Raw genomic sequence first — 17,898 nt, 5'->3', positions numbered from 1 at the left:
ACTATCCATGGGGTCGCAAAGAGTTGGGCACGACTGAGCGACTTCACTTCACTTCCTGAAACAAGGTCAATGAAGCAATTTGCTGTTGTCTCCAAGCTGCCCTTGGAAAGAATGTTTGTGCTAATGAATTGTCTTAAAAGTGCTGTATGAATCCATTAGTTCCCACAGGTTAAGGACTAAAAAATTCTAAACTCCAGCCTTAACTTCACTCTTGAACTTCAAACTCATTCATGGCATACATGAACTGTGAACTACCAGATGTTCAAGCTGGATTTAGAAAAGGCAGAGGAACCAGAGATCCAATTGCCAACATCCACTGGATCATTGAAAAACCAAGAGAGTTCCTTGCTTTTATATACTGCTGCTTTACTGACTACGCCAAGGCCTTTGACTGTGTGGATCACAATAAACTGTGGAAAATTCTGAAAGAGATGGGAATACCAGTCCACCTGACTTGCCTCCTGAGAAGTCTGTACGCAGGTCAAGAAGCAACAGTTAGAACTGGACATGGAACAACAGACTGGTTCCAAATAGGAAAAGGAGTACGTCAAGGCTATATATTGTCACCCTGCTTATTTAACTTATATGCAGAGTACATCATTAAAAACACTGGGCTGGATGAAGCATAAGCTGGAATCAAGATTCCCGGGAGAAATATCAATAACCTCAGATATGCAGATGACACCACAACTTATGGCAGAAAGCGAAGAAGAACTAAAGAGCTTCTTGATGAAAGTGAAAGAGGAGAGTGGAAAAAGTTGGCTAAAACTCAACATTCAGAAAACTAAGATCATGGCATCTGGTCCCATCACTTCACGGGAAATAGATGGGGAAACAGTGGAAACAGTGGCTGACTTTATTTCTGGGGGCTCCAAAATCACTGCAGATGATTTCATGACTGCAGCCATGAAATTAAAAGATGCTTGCTCCTTGGAAGAAAAATCATGAAAAACATAGACAGCATATTAGAAAGCAGAGATATTACTCTGCCAACAAAGGTCCATCTAGTCAAAGCTATGGTTTTTCCAGTAGTCATGTATGGATGTGAGAATTGGACTATAAAGAAAGCTGAGTGCCAAAGAATTGATGCTTTTGAACTGTGGTGTTGGAGGAGACTCTTGAGAGTCCTTTAGACTGCAAGGAGATCCAACCAGTCCATCTTAAAGGAAATCAGTCCTGAATACTCATTGGAAGGACTGATGCTGAAGCTGAAACTCCAATACTTAGGCCATGTAATATAAAGAACTGAATCATTGGAAAAGACCCTGATGCTGGGAAAGACTGAAAGTGGGAGGAGAAGGGGACGACAGAAGATGAGATGGTTGAATGGCATCACCCACTCAATGGACATTGAGTTTGAGTAAACCCCGGGAGTTGGTGATAGACAGGGAGGCCTGGTGTGCTGCAGTCCATGGGATTGCCAAGAGCTGGACACGACTGAGTGACTGAACTGAACTGAACGAGTCCCATTACTTCATGGCAAATAGGTGGGGAAAGAGTGGAAACAGTGACATTAGCGACTGAACAATAACAACAGCTAGACAGTTCTTCCTCAATATTCTATACACCTCACACTCAAAATGTCAAATTCAAAATCTACCCTCTGTATTCTGTACCATAGTTTTGGCCAAAATAATCTAACCCACTTGTTTTAGCCAGAAGATGTGGATAAATTTCTTGGATGACTATCTTTCATTCCTTCTTTACTTCCCCCAGATCTAAACAACAAGTGCTGCAGTGTGTTTCTTAAATATTCCTCTAATTCATCCCTATCATCCTTAATATTAGTGCCTCAGTCAGATCCTCTTCATAACATCGTCAATGACCTTATCCCCGTTTTTAATCTTATTCTCTTCCAATTTCTCCTTTGAAGAGCGGATAAGATTATCTCTGGCTGAAAACATTTCAAGGTCCTCCTTCACACTACCGGCTTCATCCTCATCTTGCCCTGCCGCCCAGCTCTGCACCAAGAATGCTAAGAACAATTGTCCGCAGCATAGTCTTTGTATCCTCTCTGCTCTTACGCCTGTTGCCTCATCGACCTGGGATGGATTCCTACACCTGGTTCATGCCCACTGCCCTTAGGATTGGCCCAGGGTCACTTCTTTCAGGAACCCCTCCCTAGAAGCTGGTTTATGGAGTCCTCCTCAAGACTGCCATAAAAATGAATGTGTTGTCACTTTATTTTAGGATTTGAATCATGTGCCCCACGAGACTATTTGCTCCTTATCAACTATGTCTTCTTCATCTTTATGCATTTAACCCCACATTCCAGCATACTGCCTTACATATAACAGAAAGACTGCTTAGTGTAATGATTATTAGAATGGTCTTTGAGCTCAATAAATGGTTTTGGGTAATTTTTCAGCCATTGTTGTTAACATGTATTACTACTATTTGTTTAATGAATGCTTATTAAATGAATGAATGAATAGATGTTTCTGTGGGACTGATCAGAGACATGCTATAAATGGTACAATCCAAATAGCCAATCAGAAGCAAAGGATATAAGATTCCTTGATGTAGTAAACCAACACTAAGGAGCTCTGGGGATACAGTCTTAATTAAGAGAGAGCTATGTAAATAAGAGTTATATTCCTTACCTCTCCTGTTATTTTGGTCAGTCAAGGCAAGAATCTAGTGTACTGGAGACAAATGAAGATACTCTTAAAATATCACCTCCCTACCAGCTTTCAGGAATAAACAACCTATTTTTGGTAATGTTTCAAAGATTTCTTGAACATCTAGATCTTCTGATATTCCTGATAACTTAATATTTTTCTTTCTGAACAGCCCTGATTACAGCCTTTACAGCTGGCAGAAAAGGCTTGACCTTTCTTAAAAGTTTCACTTGTGATTATCAAACTTTATGTGGTTTAAATAATACTGTATTTATGGTTTAACTACAGTAAGACATGCCTACTACAGATTTTCTTCTGGAAAAAAAATGTCTCTTCTTAGGGAAAAAAAGGGAGTTGTATTGCTATTGTAAAAAATCAATAAAAATAAAACTCAATTAGATAGAAGATGGAGCTCTCATGCCCTGCAATGATAGCAAAGCCCAACAAGAAGAAGACTCCTCATTTTTCCTGGCAATGATTCAGCCAATAAAAGAGCCACAGACTCTTAGTTGACTATAGTCCTGACAACCTCCTTTTCCTCTCTCTAAGAGTTCTCGTAAGAGTTCTCCTTCTCTTACACTGAGGGAGCTTCCAGCAGAGGCTTGCCAAGGTTCAGTTCAGTTCAGTTCAGGCACTCAGTCATGTTCGACTCTTTGCAACCCCATGAACTGCAGCACACCAGGCCTCCCTGTCCATCACCATCTCTCGGAGTTCCCTCAAACTCATGTCCATCGAGTTGGTTATGCCATCCAGCCATCTCATCCTCTGTCGTCCCCTTCTCCTCCTGCCCCCAATCCTTCCCAGCATCAGAGTCTTTTCCAATTAGTCAATTCTTCTCATGAGGTGGCCAAAGTACTGGAGTTTCAGCTTTAGCATCATTCCTTCCAAAGAAATCCCAGGGCTGATCTCCTTCAGAATGGACTGGCTGGATCTCCTTGCAGTCCAAGACACTCTCAAAAGTCTTCTCCAACACCACAGTTCAAAAGCATCAATTCTTCGGCGCTCAGCTTTCTTCACAGTTCAACTTTCACATCCATACATGAAAAACCATAGCCTTGGCTAGATGAACCTTTGTTGGCAAAGTAATGTCTCTGCTTTTGAATATGCTATCTAGGTTGGTCATAACTTTCCTTCCAAGGAGTAAGCATCTTTTAATTTCATGGCTGCAGTCACCATCTGCAGTGATTTTGGAGCCCCCAAAAATAAGGTCTGACACTGTTTCCACTGTTTCCCCATCTATTTCCCATGAAGTGATGGGACCAGATGCCATGATCTTTGTTTTCTGAATGTTGAGCTTTAAGCCAACTTTTTCACTCTCCACTTTCACTTTCATCAAGAGGCTTTTTAGTTCCTCTTCACTTTCTGCCATAAGGATGGTGTCATCTGCATATCTGAGGTTATTGATGTTTCTCCCGGAAATCTTGATTCCAGCTTGTGCTTCTTCCAGCCCAGCGTTTCTCATGATGTACTCTGCATAGAAGTTAAATAAGCAGGGTGACAATATACAGCCTTGACGTACTCCTTTTCCTATTTGGAACCAGTCTGTTGTTCCATGTCCAGTTCTAACTGTCGCTTCCTGACTTACATATAGGTTTCTCAAGAGGCAGGTCAAGTGGTCTGGTATGCCCATCTCTTTTGGAATTTTCCACAGTTTAATGCGATCCACACAGTCAAAGGTTTTGGCATAGTCAATAAAGCAGAAATAGATGTTTTTCTGGAACTCTCTTGCTTTTTCGATGATCCAGCAGATGTTGGCAATTTGATCTCTGGTTCCTCTGCCTTTTCAAAACCATCTTGAACATCTGGAAGTTCATGGTTCACATATTGCTGAAGCCTGGCTTGGAGAAGTTTGAGCTTTACTTTACTAGCGTGTGAGATGAGTACAACTGTGTGGTAGTTTGAGCATTCTTTGGCATTGCCATTCTTTGGGACTGGAATGAAAACTGACCTTTTCCAGTCCTGTGGCCACTGCGGAGTTTTCCAAATTTGCTGGCATATTGAGTGCAGCACTTTCACAGCATCATCTTTCAGGATTTGAAATAGCTCCACTGGAATTCCATCACCTCCACTAGCTTTGTTCATAGTGATGCTTTCTAAGGCCCACTTGACTTCACATTCCAGGATATCTGGCTCTAGGTGAGTGATCACACCATCCTGATTATCTTGGTCGTGAAGATCTTTTTTGTACAGTTCTTCTGTGTATTCTTGCCACCTCTTCTCAATATCTTCTGTTTCTGTTAGGTCCATACCATTTCTGTCCTTTATCGAGCCCATCTTTGCATGAAATGCTCCCTTGGTATCTCTAATTTCTTGAAGAGATCTCTAGTCTTTCCCATTCTGTTGTTTTCCTCTATTTCTTTGCCAAGGTTAAAGACCTCAAATTGCTGATCCCAAATAAACCCATCTTTGCTGGAGAAATATCTGGAAGTCCATTTGTTTCAGGTCAACAGTTTGGTGATCTGTACAGGGATCAGAGAAGACCTTCAACAGCTCCAGGGCTGATGAGCAAACAGGTGCAGCATCCACAATCAAGTCCACTGTGATCATTGATTTTTCTCACAGATCCTGGAGTTTGAAGGTACATGTTTCTCCAGGATGTGAGCCCATACCCTCTTTGCATTTGAAGCTCTCTTGGCTTTGTTTGGAATCTGTTTTGAGTTTTAATCTTCCAGGTTAAGGCCTTATTCTGCATGAGGGTACTCATTTGGCACTTTGGTCTGACTTTGAGATGAGACTGTTTCAACTGAAGCTGGCTAAGAAGCCTTTAGCTTGGCTTTTCCAGGACCAAGTTATTTCTTAGAACTGGCTGTTACTAGGCCTGCAAGTTGTTTGAGTTGTAAGCTGTTTGAATTGAGCTGTTTAAGTTGTAAATTATTTAAGCTGCTTGAAAATTATTATTTTATTATAGAAGAAAACTTCTGAGAAGTAAGATTCCAGTTACCTAAATATTTTGAGGCTACCTCACCCCCCACAATAGATACTTCAACTGATTCTATGCTTAAAAACTAGTCCTTCTTCATGTGCATTTCCAACTGGACTAACCTGACCAAAGGCAATTTAGAATATCAATGGCCATTGTGGGAAACTTTTGAAATCCCCAAATTTAATTCTCTTAAAGCCAAAATGGATTACAGTAACTCAAAAGTTTCTAGGACTGAATGGAATGACGATTTTGATTGGTATTTTGAAGCTTCCCAATGTTATCAGAAGTTTAAAATTGCCTCTCTGCAAAATAAGATTTTAAGATTAACTGAGGCAAATGATTAAAGAAAAATAGAATGGTTTCTGAAGCTTCAGGCTCTTCTTCCTTAGCTTCTTTTTCTCAGATTCCACATCTGGTGCCATCTTGCCTCTTCCTTAGCCCCTATGCCTCTGGCACAATCTTCCTCTTCCCTTCGACACTGTCAACACCTCCTCTCTATCCTCAATGACCCCACACTCATTTTCCTGCCAAACTTCCCATTTTCTCTGAAACTCTCCCTACTCTCTTCCTCTGAAACTGCCAGAACCTGTCCCTTTAAAATTAGGCCTTCTGAGAATCCAGATGTTAAACTCTTAGTTTCTTATATTCCTTGGACTAAAGCTGAACTGTGAGCCATAGTCAAAGACCTTCCCAAAGTAACAGAAGATCCTCATTGATTTGCAGAGGAATTTAATATAGTTATTCAAACTTACCAACCTTGTTTCTGACTTATATCATCTAATTTTATACTTGTCAGTGAAGACTGGGCCCAGCACTGGATAAAAACATTTAGTTGGGAAAATCCTGAAAGGTCTCTAGAATTACAGCTCAGTGACCAGACCACTAACTTATTATATGATCATGTGTGCATGCCTAGTCTTTTCTAACTCTTTGCGACTTCATGGACTACAGCTGGCCAGGCTCCTCCATCCATGGGATTATTCCCCCAGGAATACTGAAGTGGGTTGCCATCTCCTACTCCAGGGGATCTTCCAGGCCCAGGGATCGAACCTGTGTTTCCTGTGGCTCCTGCATTGGCAGGTGGATTCTTTACTCCTGAGCCACCTGGGAAGCCCATTATATGATCCACTTCAGCAATAATGAGGCAATTTCATCAGGTGATTTCTATGGCTTTCCCAAAGCCTGTTGATTGGAACAGAATTCAGGCCTGCACACAAAAATCTGATGATCCTATTCATGACTATTACAATCAACTTCAGATTGTTTTAAAGGAAAATTCTACTCTTCTTTCAGATGTTGATTCTACCTGGGTATCTATTAACCCCATGTTTATTAATGGACTGAACTGGGTCCTTTCTTTTCTAGTAAAAAGGACCAGGATAGAATGGGGAACTATGTCCACTCCATATTTAGCTCATCTGGCAAGCCAGCTCACTCAAACTCTAGATGGATCACCCAAAAGGAAGACTACTATCTTCAAACCACCAACTAAAGACTCCAAACAAAACCAAAACCCTCCTAGTTTCTGCTATTATTGCGAAGAGCCAGGACATTCAAAAGAGATGCTACAAGTACTTCAGATGCCTTCAATCCTCTAACTAGCCTTTCCAACATCTGCCCAATTCTCAATGACAGTACTCTGAGAAACAACAGGGGCTCTTCCCAGTCTCCCCTCTCCGTCAACCTGGAGAAACATTTCTCCAGATTGGGGACAAGTCTGTTTTAGTCCTAACTGACCCTGAAGTCATACTCTCAGTGCTCAACCCCACTACTATAAAGCAGTCTGAACACAGCTCAACTAGTGGGATTTCTAACGAGCCTCAAGAGGTTCCTGTCTCTGAACCTATTTCCTTTCACTTAGGCCCTTTGAGAGATGCATACCCCTTTCTCCTTAGTTCCTCGGCCCCCAACTCATTTATTAGGCTGAGACTTCTTAAAGAAGTGTCATGCTGGAATTTTTTTTTTCCCAAAAAGGGGAAATAATTCTAAAATTTGACAACAGTTATCAAAGTAACAAACCAGGTGAATGAAATGATCCTTTGACATCTTTTATTTGGTTTGCCTCTGATAGTACTAGAGCTAATACTGATCTAGAAATATTGATCACTTGTCTGTAGTGAATCAGTTACCACTCCCCTTATGGGTAAAATCTCCAGCTGATACTGGCAAAACTCACAGCACACATCCCAAGATTCAAATAGATCCCTCAAAAACCACTTAACCAGACTTAATTAATATTCTATAAGAAAAGAAAGCCCTGAAAGGCATAAAGACCATAAAAGAACGTTACAAGGCTCAAGGTCTCATTAATCCTTACGCCAGCCAGGTGAATAAAACCTAGGGGCTGAGGGTGGAGGTTCCTCCAGGATCTCTAAGCAGTAAACAACACTGTTATCCCTTGACACTCTGTTGTTCCTAATACCCATAATTACTAACATCCATTCCAGTTGACGAGGCTGACCAATATCCTTCTGCCCTCACTTAGGAAGAAAAGCAATTCATCTGGACAGTAATGACTCAGGGTTTTGCTGAGAATCCTTATTTCTTACAAATACTAAAGGCTGATCTGGATTATGTAAGGTTCCCTAGAGGTTCTACTTTGTTGTAATATGTGTTTCATTTGCTTCTTTGCTCTCCTTCTCAAGCCTCCTCACAAAAAGACAGTATCCACTTGCCAAAGCTTTTAGGAACATATGGTCATCAAAGAAAAATTACAGTTTACTCGAACCCAGGTTTGATACTTAGGGCATCTGATATCAGCACAAAAGCTTTAAGGAGATCCAGATACACTTCATGATATCCTAAGCTTCCGCAAACCCAAGACTACATGCTATATGCTAAGTCTTCTCGGGCTGGTTGGTTATTTCCAAAGCTGAATTTCAAATTTCTCTCTCATGGCCAAACCTATGTATATGCTTTATTAAACAATAACAACCATGACTCAAACTTATAGAAAGAACCAAACAACGCAGCCTTTAAAGCCTGAAAGTTGTGTCTCATGAACCCACCTGCCTTTGAGAATCCCAATTATCAGATTCTCTTTTTTTTTTTTCCTTTTTATATATGAAAAGGAAGAAAATGCCCTTGGGGTACTCACCCAAAACCATGGGTCCACCATCAACCCACATTGCATTACAGCCAGAAACTGGACTCTGTGGTATAGGGATACCCTGCTTGCCTTAAAGCCATTACAGCTACTGCTCCTTTGGATATGGCCACCAAGAAAATCATGGGATCCCCTTAAGCAACTTTGTACATCACGCAGTAGAAGCCCTCCTGAATTCTCATCACACTTAGTACTTCTCAGTCAGGTGCCTTACGTCCTAAGAAGTAAGTCCTTTCATTAACTTCTCCTCACATAACTCCTTTGTGCTATACCTGCTACTCTTCTCCCCTCTGTCACCAAAGAAGTCCCTAACTGACCACCAAAGAAGACATTGACTGACCACCTCCTGACTCATAATGATTTACAGGAAAGACCTCCTGGTAACACTGACTTCTCAAGGTTCACTGATATTCTTATTTAAAAGGTAACAATGGTAAATATGCCAGGTATGCTTTGCAACTCCTTTTGATGTTGTTGAGGCAGCTTTGGCCAAATAGGTGGAATTATACACTCTCATATGGGCTTGTATTTAAGCCAAGGGCAAAGCTGCCAATATTTATACTGATGGTATACACTTTTACAATATTATACACAAACATAATATTTACACACTATACAGTAGCTTAGGATTTTGTAATACTATGAAGCAACGTGACTTCCTTACTCCCTGCTGAAATAAAATTTTAAGTGACCCTTATGTTTACTGGATGTAATATTTTTATCTGCCACTTTAGGTATTACTAATATTCTGGGACATTCTATTCTGGGACATTCTACACTTGACTCTCTGGAAACTGAGGGAAATAACTTTGATGACACTTCTGCAGGGAATGTTGCCAATAGCAAGGGGCCTATAGCAACGGGGCCAATAGCAAGCTGTTGGTCCAAAGAGAAATTTTCCCAAATGATAACTTAAAAAAACAGACTAAAGAAGCCTAACAGCTGGCTTCAGAAAAGGAAAAACAACATTGGAAATAGAAAAATTGTTGGTTTGATAAAAGAGGAAACTCTGGTTTAGACTAACAACCCAGTCCTCCTGGACACTCTAAAATCCCCATTCTTCAGCACTGTACATGCATTAAACCACTGGTCTACTGAAAAAAAAATGATAGCATTCATCAATCAGTGTTGATCTGCAAACATTAACAAGGCCATCAAAAATATCTACCTCACTTGTCCCACTTGTCTGAAATACAACCCAAGAAAGCTTGTTTATAATGCTCCCAGACAATTTAAACAGCCCAATGAACTATTCAAGGTCTCACAACTTGCTCTGGCTCATGGATACAAATATGTTTTAGTAATGGCCTGTGTGTTTTCACATACAGACAGGCATCCCTTGCAGACATGCTACTGCTTCTGTAAAGTCCTTTTAGAAAAGATTATCCCTATCAGGGGAATTCCTCTCAAATTTCATGGCCATCAAGGAACACATCTTATTGGTCAGGTACTACAAGTGGACTTCCCTGGACTTTACCTCAGACGGTAAAGTGTCTGCCTACAACGCGGGAGACCCGGGTTCGATCCCTGGGTCAGGAAGATCCCCTAGAGAAGGAAATGGCAACCCACTCCAATGTTCTTGCCTGGAGAATCCCATGGATGGAGGAGCCTGGTGGACTACAGTCCATGGGGTCGCAAAGAGTCGGACACGACTGAGCGACTTCACTTTCACTTCAACAAGTCTGTGCTATTTGGCCAATTTTCAACACTTTCACTGTGCTGAAAGTGATCCCTGTTTAGTTGAATGCACTAATGGTATTATTACTACTCAGTTGACAAAATTAGTAAAGGCCCTCTAAAAATTTTGGCCAAAATGCCTTGTCATTGGTCATTCTGAATCTCAGATCCACCCCTTTCAGAACTCATAAGCTCTCGCACCTTAAGATAGCCACAGGATGCTCTTGCTTCTTTTGACTCACAACTGGTAAAAGGAGAGATACTCCAATATAGCAAAAGCCTAAATACTATTAAAAATAACTGTGTTTTGGTAGAGCAATCTGTTCACAGTGTACTCTTGGGGGATGATGACCTAAAATATACCTGACAACCTGGACATTTTGTCTACTGGAAAGAAGCACCTCCAGAAGAACTCTCTTCAACCTCACTGGAAAGGCCCCTATCACGTACTGTTAACCAGCCTTTGTGCCACCAAACCCCAAGGAGACTCTTGGATTCACATGACACATATAAAAATGTACCAAACCCTGACTAGATCTGCACATTATCTGATGACCTGAAAGAGAAGATTTCCCAGAATTGAAGCAGATGACATCTGATGAGACAGCTTTCTGAAGATATCCAGACCAGGCCTGTTGGCAGCTTGTTTGTCAAACCTTTGATGACGACAGAACACTTCAATATCCTCCAATCTCTATGATTTTGATAACATACAAACTTTAGATTAAAAGTGCCTGAAAATTCTTCCTCCTACCTCTCCTTGATACTTGAATGTGACTTCAATAGGTTTCCATCTGTGTACTTTCTCTCCAGTGTGAGATGCCACACCCAGCAAAGGTCCCTCCTGGCACTAAAGGACATAAAGTCACTGAAAACCTGACTCTTGATTAGCAATGCTTTCAGAGAAAAATCCTGACCAAAATGAGGAAGTGTAAAAAGTTAAACAGAGTTGGGAGACCAGAAAGTACAGTTCTCATGCCCTGAGATGACAGCAGGGCACAACTGGAAGACGAAAGAGTCCTCTTCCTTCATGGCAAAGACTCAGCCAATGAAAAACCATGAAATCTGTTTACTATCAGCTATAAAAGTATTCTTTTTCCTCTGCTATGCAGGAACTTGCACCCATGGCTGAAGACTCCAAAATACAATTCTCTGCTGATCCCAAATAAACTCATCTTTGCTGGAGAAATATCTGGAAATCTATTTCCTTTAGGTCAATAATATGTTTAGAGAGTACAGCAGAGAATATTAGGGCTCAAAATTCACATAAAATTTATAGGTAAGTTTTTATGGTCCATATATGTGAGTTAGAATACATTTTGTTTTCATTTATTAAGCTTGACTCCATAAGTAAGCAGAAGAGTTGAGCCTATAGTGATTAGACCCTGCTTTCTAGCTGGAAGAAAGGATCCTGTTTCTCACTAGAAAGGAGGCAGGAGTGAGGGGAGAACTATAAAAGACCTGATTCTCTGGGATAGTGGCTGAAATTTCAATCAATCCAGTCCATACAATTCTAAAAGCAATCCTATTCCTTTGGCTCTCCCTGAGACTAAACAGATGGAGACCCACACAGCGTAGCCACAGGACTACAAGGATCATGAAAATGATCTTTTAAAGCCACTCTTCTCCTGAAAGGAAGAATACCTGACCTTTTTGTCCTAGAGTCATATCTCTCCCTTTTTTTCCCCTTTCTTTCTTTTAAAATTCATCCAATAATCTCATTTTCTTAGAGTACCCAGTATCAAAGAATGCTTAAGTCAGCCATACCATTCTAATGAATTAGCAAAAACTGAAAGAGGATAGAAAAGATTTATAAATACTGCAAGTAAACCCAGAAGTAGTTATGCAACAGGCTGTTAAGAACTACTCATTAATTGTTCCTCTCTTAATACTTAGCAAGAGAAAAGTAGTGAAAGGCAGCTTGAGAATGACCAAAAACCCAGAGTTTCAAAAGGAAGGTACCAAATTATGACCAGGGTCAAGTGGTCTCCACCTATTTTTCAGTTTGAAAATTTCTAAATTAAATAGCTCTTCTACATTGCAAGTCCTATATTAAAAAGCCAAACAACAAAATCAAACAAAATAACAAATCTTGAGAAACAATATAAAAAGCATTTTTGGTTTTTCATTGATATATATAGCATATAATTATCTTAACTAGAACACTTGTCAGAGAAAATAAACAACCAAATAATGAATATTTTAAAAATCACCTTGGATGAAATGATAGACTCTTCCTGATCATCATTTTTGCACTTTTTTCCTGTGTCTTGCTTTGCTGATGTACTTTCTGAACTTCCTGATGAAATTAATCGCTTTTTTCCTGGCTGTGTTATGTTTACTTGGGTTTTATCTTTGCAGACTCTTTCTTTTTCACTTTCCCAGGTTACATTATTACCTTAATCATACACAAGCACATAAACACAAGGAAAAAGAAGAAGAAAATTATCTCCCGTACCTTCAAATGTCAATAATTCATACCCCCCCCCAAAAAAAGAAATGAAAGCAAAAATAAAAATGATAAAAGAGCAAAAACTAAAGTTCTATCTATATTAAGGCCAATCTGAAAACACATATTTCCCAATCTCAAGAAGTATTAAGCAGCACCATGGCCAAGAACTCCAGCCCTGAAGATATATATCCAGGCCAAGATGCTAATGTGGACAGGCACCATCCTTTAACTGTTTAACCTTACCTCTCTGAACTTTGGTCTCATCATCTAGAAAAAGGGAATTATAATAACTCATGGAGTTATTAGGAGTAGTAAATCAGGTAAGATACATAAATTATCAGAGTATCACATGTATATTAGTGATATACATATATGGATAGTTTCTTAATTTTAGCAGTGAATTTCTTTAACAGAAAATCTGATCTATAGAAACCAATGAATTTTACACATACTTACTGAGCCCCTACCACCCACAGTGAGAAATGCAACTTAAATTACCTTAAAACAGATTACCTTTAGATACCTTACCTAAAGACAGATTAAAAACCTAAAATAACTGAAAAGGGAAAGCAACCTCTACAAACGTAACTAAGAAAACAAATCTCCAATAACAATGGATACTGCATTGTCATAACCCTTATTCAAGGTTCAGTGTAGTGGAGAAACTTAAGTCAGTATCATATTTTGTTTAAAAATTCATGAACTATCTAATCAGAAAAGAAAAAAGATCTAAAGAAGGAAATCTTCATGGTTGTCTTTCTTCTCTAATTTAAGAGGGCAGAGGCTTCCTGTGCCTTCTTCACTATTCCCTACTTTGTGCCTCCAGTGTCTAGACCTGGACCTAACACAAAGTTCAGTTCAGTCGCTCAGTCGTGTCCGACTCTTGGTGACTGCAGCACGCCAGGACTCCCTGTCCATCAACAACTCCCGGAGTCCACCCAAACCCATGTCTAATGAGTCAGTGATGCCATCCAACCAGCTCATCCTCTGTCGTCCCCTTCTCCTCCTGCCCTCAATCTTTCCTAGCATCAGGGTCTTTTCCAAAGAGTCAGCTCTTCACATCAGGTGGCCAAAGTATTGGAGTTTCAGCTTCGACATCAGTCCTTCCAATGAACACCCAGGACTGATCTCTTTTAGGATGGACTGGTTGGATCTCCTTGCAGTCCAAGGGACTCTCAAGAGTCTTCTCCAACACCACAGTTCAAAAGCATCAATCCTTCAGTGCTCAGCTTTCTTTATAGTCCAACTCTCACATCCATATATGACCACTGGAAAAACCACAGCCTTGAGTAGATGGACCTTTGTTGACAAAGTGATGGCTCTGCTTTTTAATATGCTATCTAGGTTGGTCATAACTTTCCTTCCAAGGAGTAAGCATTTTCTAATTTCATGGCTGCAATCACCATCTGCAGCGATTTTGGAGCCCAGAAAATAATATCTAGAGTTGGAATTTCTGGACCAAAATATGTCTGTCAAATTTTCCCTTATTCTAGGCTTCCCATCATCTTAGCAAAGTCTCCCAGAAGTAATAGAAAAATGTTTCCCCAAATTTTCTTCAAATGCCTTAGTTTCAATTTTTAACACTGGTTATTAATTCAGTAGAAGCTTATTTATAAATGTGACATGAGCAGTGAGTGCTCTATTATTATTTTCTTCCAGATGGAAATCTAATTCTCCCACGTTGTATTTAACAATGATGCATCCTTTCTCCACCAATTTGAACTGATAATTCCTTGTACATTAAATGTGTGTCATTCTAATTTGCTTTGAGGTGTTTCATTCTTTTTCACTGGTCAACTTAACCAAGTCCTATGGCAGAACTATCAACTACTAGAAGTAGGCACCAGGCCCAGACTGTGATAAAGGAAAGGCACAGAGATGCCAATTTTATCCATTTTTATTTAAAACTTACAGGATCTAACTTATAAAATAAGAAATGCTTTTAAAAGCAATAAATAGATCAGAAGAGCTGAAATTATCATAATTCTATAGATATGACTATACATCTAGAAAATCCAAGAGGCTAAAAACAATCAGAATTAGTTAAACCACTTAACAAGGTTGCTTGAGATAAACAGAATAACTAGTACTTTAAGTAAACACTGAACTATAATCAAACTAAACAATGTCAGTTAAATATTTATCATCTGTATTGTCACAGAGAAAATACTCAGTGTACAAAATTAAATGTAAACCAAACGGTTTGGGGACTATTTACTACTTCAACCTTTATCAGCATCTGTCACTTTTCATTACTTCATGTTGGAGGGTTAGAAGATGGGGAAAGAAGAGTACTAAAGGGTAGCATAAAGCCAGTAAAAATATAAAAGCTCCTTTTAATCTACCAAGAACATCAAACCCTAGGAGTTACACCTTGTCCTGGGCCCTAGAGACCTAAGGAAGCAGACATAAGCAAAGAAAAGGGGAAGCTCTGATAGTCTTTGCCCAAATATACTCACTTACCAATCACTAAGGGACATGGAAACAATTTTAGCTCAGGTCTAAGAAACTCATGATAACATCCAAGGGATAATACCTGGGGACCCAGAAAACTAAATAAACTAGAAGTATATTAGTTGAAAAACAGAAAGGATAGCCTGATCACAGCAAACATTCATGTACATATGTATGGCAAAACCAATACAATATTGTAAAGTAAAAAAAAAAAAAAATAATAATAATAAATACATAAAATAAAAATGGAAAAAAAATTAAAAATAAAAGAGTTAAAACAACAGTTAAACTGAGAAAAGATCTAGAAGAGAATGCAAGGGCATATTAATAAAATAAAAAGCAAAAACAAAACTAAACCTCCAAAACATACAGAGGGTAAATTTAGGTGGCTATAAAGTGATATGGTTCAGAGCATGTGCCTTACAGTCAGGCAGAGCTACATCTCAATTATATCTCTGCCATTTATTATGATCTTAGGTAAGTCAAGTCAGTTAACATCAATTAACATTATTATTTGTCCTGTATTTAAAGACACAGATGGTTCAAAAATATCAAGATGGTTTCAGGTAGTCTACATAAAGATCAATGAACACAATATAGTATTAAAGCTGTAAAAAGATTTAAAGTATCCTATACCTAAATGAGCCTAAAATGCATCCTGGAAATTGATTTTTTAAAAATCACTAGCATTGGTCTATTGACCTGGATGATAAACTACTTAAACGAACATAACAACAACAATAAAAACTACAAAGCAGAAAAAGTCAAAGTACTCCAAACTTTAATTAGCTGCATTCAAGTACTAAACTGTTATTTCCTTCTAAATCTGTCTTTAAAAAAGTTAAGTAACCTACCTTTTTTCTTATATTTCCCCAAAGTAGGAATTTATAAGAAATGCGTAAATGCAAAGACTTTATTTTGAAGCTTTAGCTTTGTGCACTATATAATGGGGGCTTCCCAGGTGGAGCTAGTGCCTGCCAATGCAGGAGCCATAAAGATAGGGGTTCCATCCCTGGGTAGGGAAGATCCCCTGGAGGAGGGCATGGCATTCTTGTCTGAAGAATCCCATAGACAGAGGAGCCTGGCAGACTATAGTCCATAGGGTCACAAGGAGTCGGACCTGACTGAAGCAACTTAGCGCACACACACTATTTAATATTCCTGTCTAAAGCAATGTCAAATTACTCTCATTTGTGTTTTCAAGGTGAGATGTCCAAAAAAGTGCTTCATATTTTATATGGTACATTTACCAAGTGAAAATAAATGAATATATTCATAATTGGAAGCAAATATATTTTGGACAATTATAATTAATGTAATAATGATAGTTCAGTTCAGTTCAGTTGCTCAGTCGTGTCGACTCTTTGCAACCCCATGAATCGCAGCACGCCAGGCCTCCCTGTCCATCACCATCTCCCGGAGTTCACTCAGACTCACGTCCATCGAGTCAGTGATGCCATCCAGCCATCTCATCCTCTGTCGTCCCCTTCTCCTCCTGCCCCCAATCCCTCCCAACATCAGAGTCTTTTCCAATGAGTCAACTCTTCACATGAGGTGGCCAAAGTACTGGAGTTTCAGCTTTAGCATCATTCCTTCCAAAGAAATCCCAGGGCTGATCTCCTTTAGAATGGCCTGGTTGGATCTCCTTGCAGTCCAAGGGACTCTCAAGAGTCTTCTCCAACACCACAGTTCAAAAGCATCAATTCTCAGCTTTCTTCACAGTCCAACTTTCACATCCATACATGACCACTGGAAAAACCATAGCCATGACTAGACGGACCTTTGTTGGCAAAGTAATGTCTCTGCTTTTGAATATGCTATCTAGGTTGGTCATAACTTTTCTTTCAAGGAGTAAGTGTCTTTTAATTTCATGGCTGCAATCACCATCTGCAGTGATTTGGAGCCCAAAAAATTAAAGTCTGACACCGTTTCCACTATTTCCCCATCTATTTCCCATGAAGTGATGGGACCAGATGCAATGATCTTCGTCTTCTGAATGTTGAGTTTTAAGCCAACTTTTTCACTCTCCACTTTCACTTTCATCAAGAGGCTTTTGAGTTCCTCTTCACTTCTGCCATAATGGTGGTGTCATCTGCATATCCGAGGTTACTGATCTTTCTCCTGGCAATCTTGATTCCAGCTTGTGCTTCTTCCAGCCCAGCCTTACAGAAGCAATTACAGAACAAGACAACTAGGAAAGAAAAGAACTTGCCTGCAAGGAAGAAATTCACACTGGTCAATTTTTGGTTAAGTAGTTATTCTTTCTATATTACAGAAAATGTTCTAATGAGAGGAAGTATCTGCCCCCTCTCCACTACCATCCCCCATTCCCACTCCCTTCCAGCAAAAGGAGAGGACCCACACTTAATGAGAAATGTTACTGATAAAGATATACATGTAATGATGTGGGGAGTAGGGAATTCAAAACCACTGTCCTGGAATAAATAAAACCCTTACCAGGAAATCTTAGATTTAAATGTGAAAATGCTCTGGATTAAATCACATCTCCCTCAACACATAATATATAACCTATTCTTGCCACAAGATCGTTCTGATCCTACCCAAATTAGCATTTTAAGTAAGGAATATTATGTACAGATCCCTGAGTTGTTAACTGAGAAGGAAAGGAAGGAATGGGTTGACAAACTTAATGAAACTTCCATCA

General features: G+C 39.5%; 1 protein-coding gene across 2 annotated transcripts in view; it reads right to left on the bottom strand.

The window, feature by feature from the left end:
- APLF (aprataxin and PNKP like factor) overlaps positions 1–17,898 on the bottom strand; it is a 93,241-nt gene that overhangs the window by 38,804 nt on the left and 36,539 nt on the right. For both annotated transcript variants that reach the window (XM_027555668.1, XM_027555669.1), the window contains one exon: positions 12,541–12,725. In XM_027555668.1, coding sequence (XP_027411469.1) covers positions 12,541–12,725 — 185 coding nt within the window. The remainder of the gene's footprint in view (positions 1–12,540; positions 12,726–17,898) is intronic.

Source organism: Bos indicus x Bos taurus, chromosome 11 (genome assembly GCF_003369695.1).
Source record: "Bos indicus x Bos taurus breed Angus x Brahman F1 hybrid chromosome 11, Bos_hybrid_MaternalHap_v2.0, whole genome shotgun sequence".
Lineage (NCBI taxonomy): Eukaryota > Metazoa > Chordata > Mammalia > Artiodactyla > Bovidae > Bos > Bos indicus x Bos taurus.
This window is presented reverse-complemented; position numbering and strand designations above follow the sequence as displayed.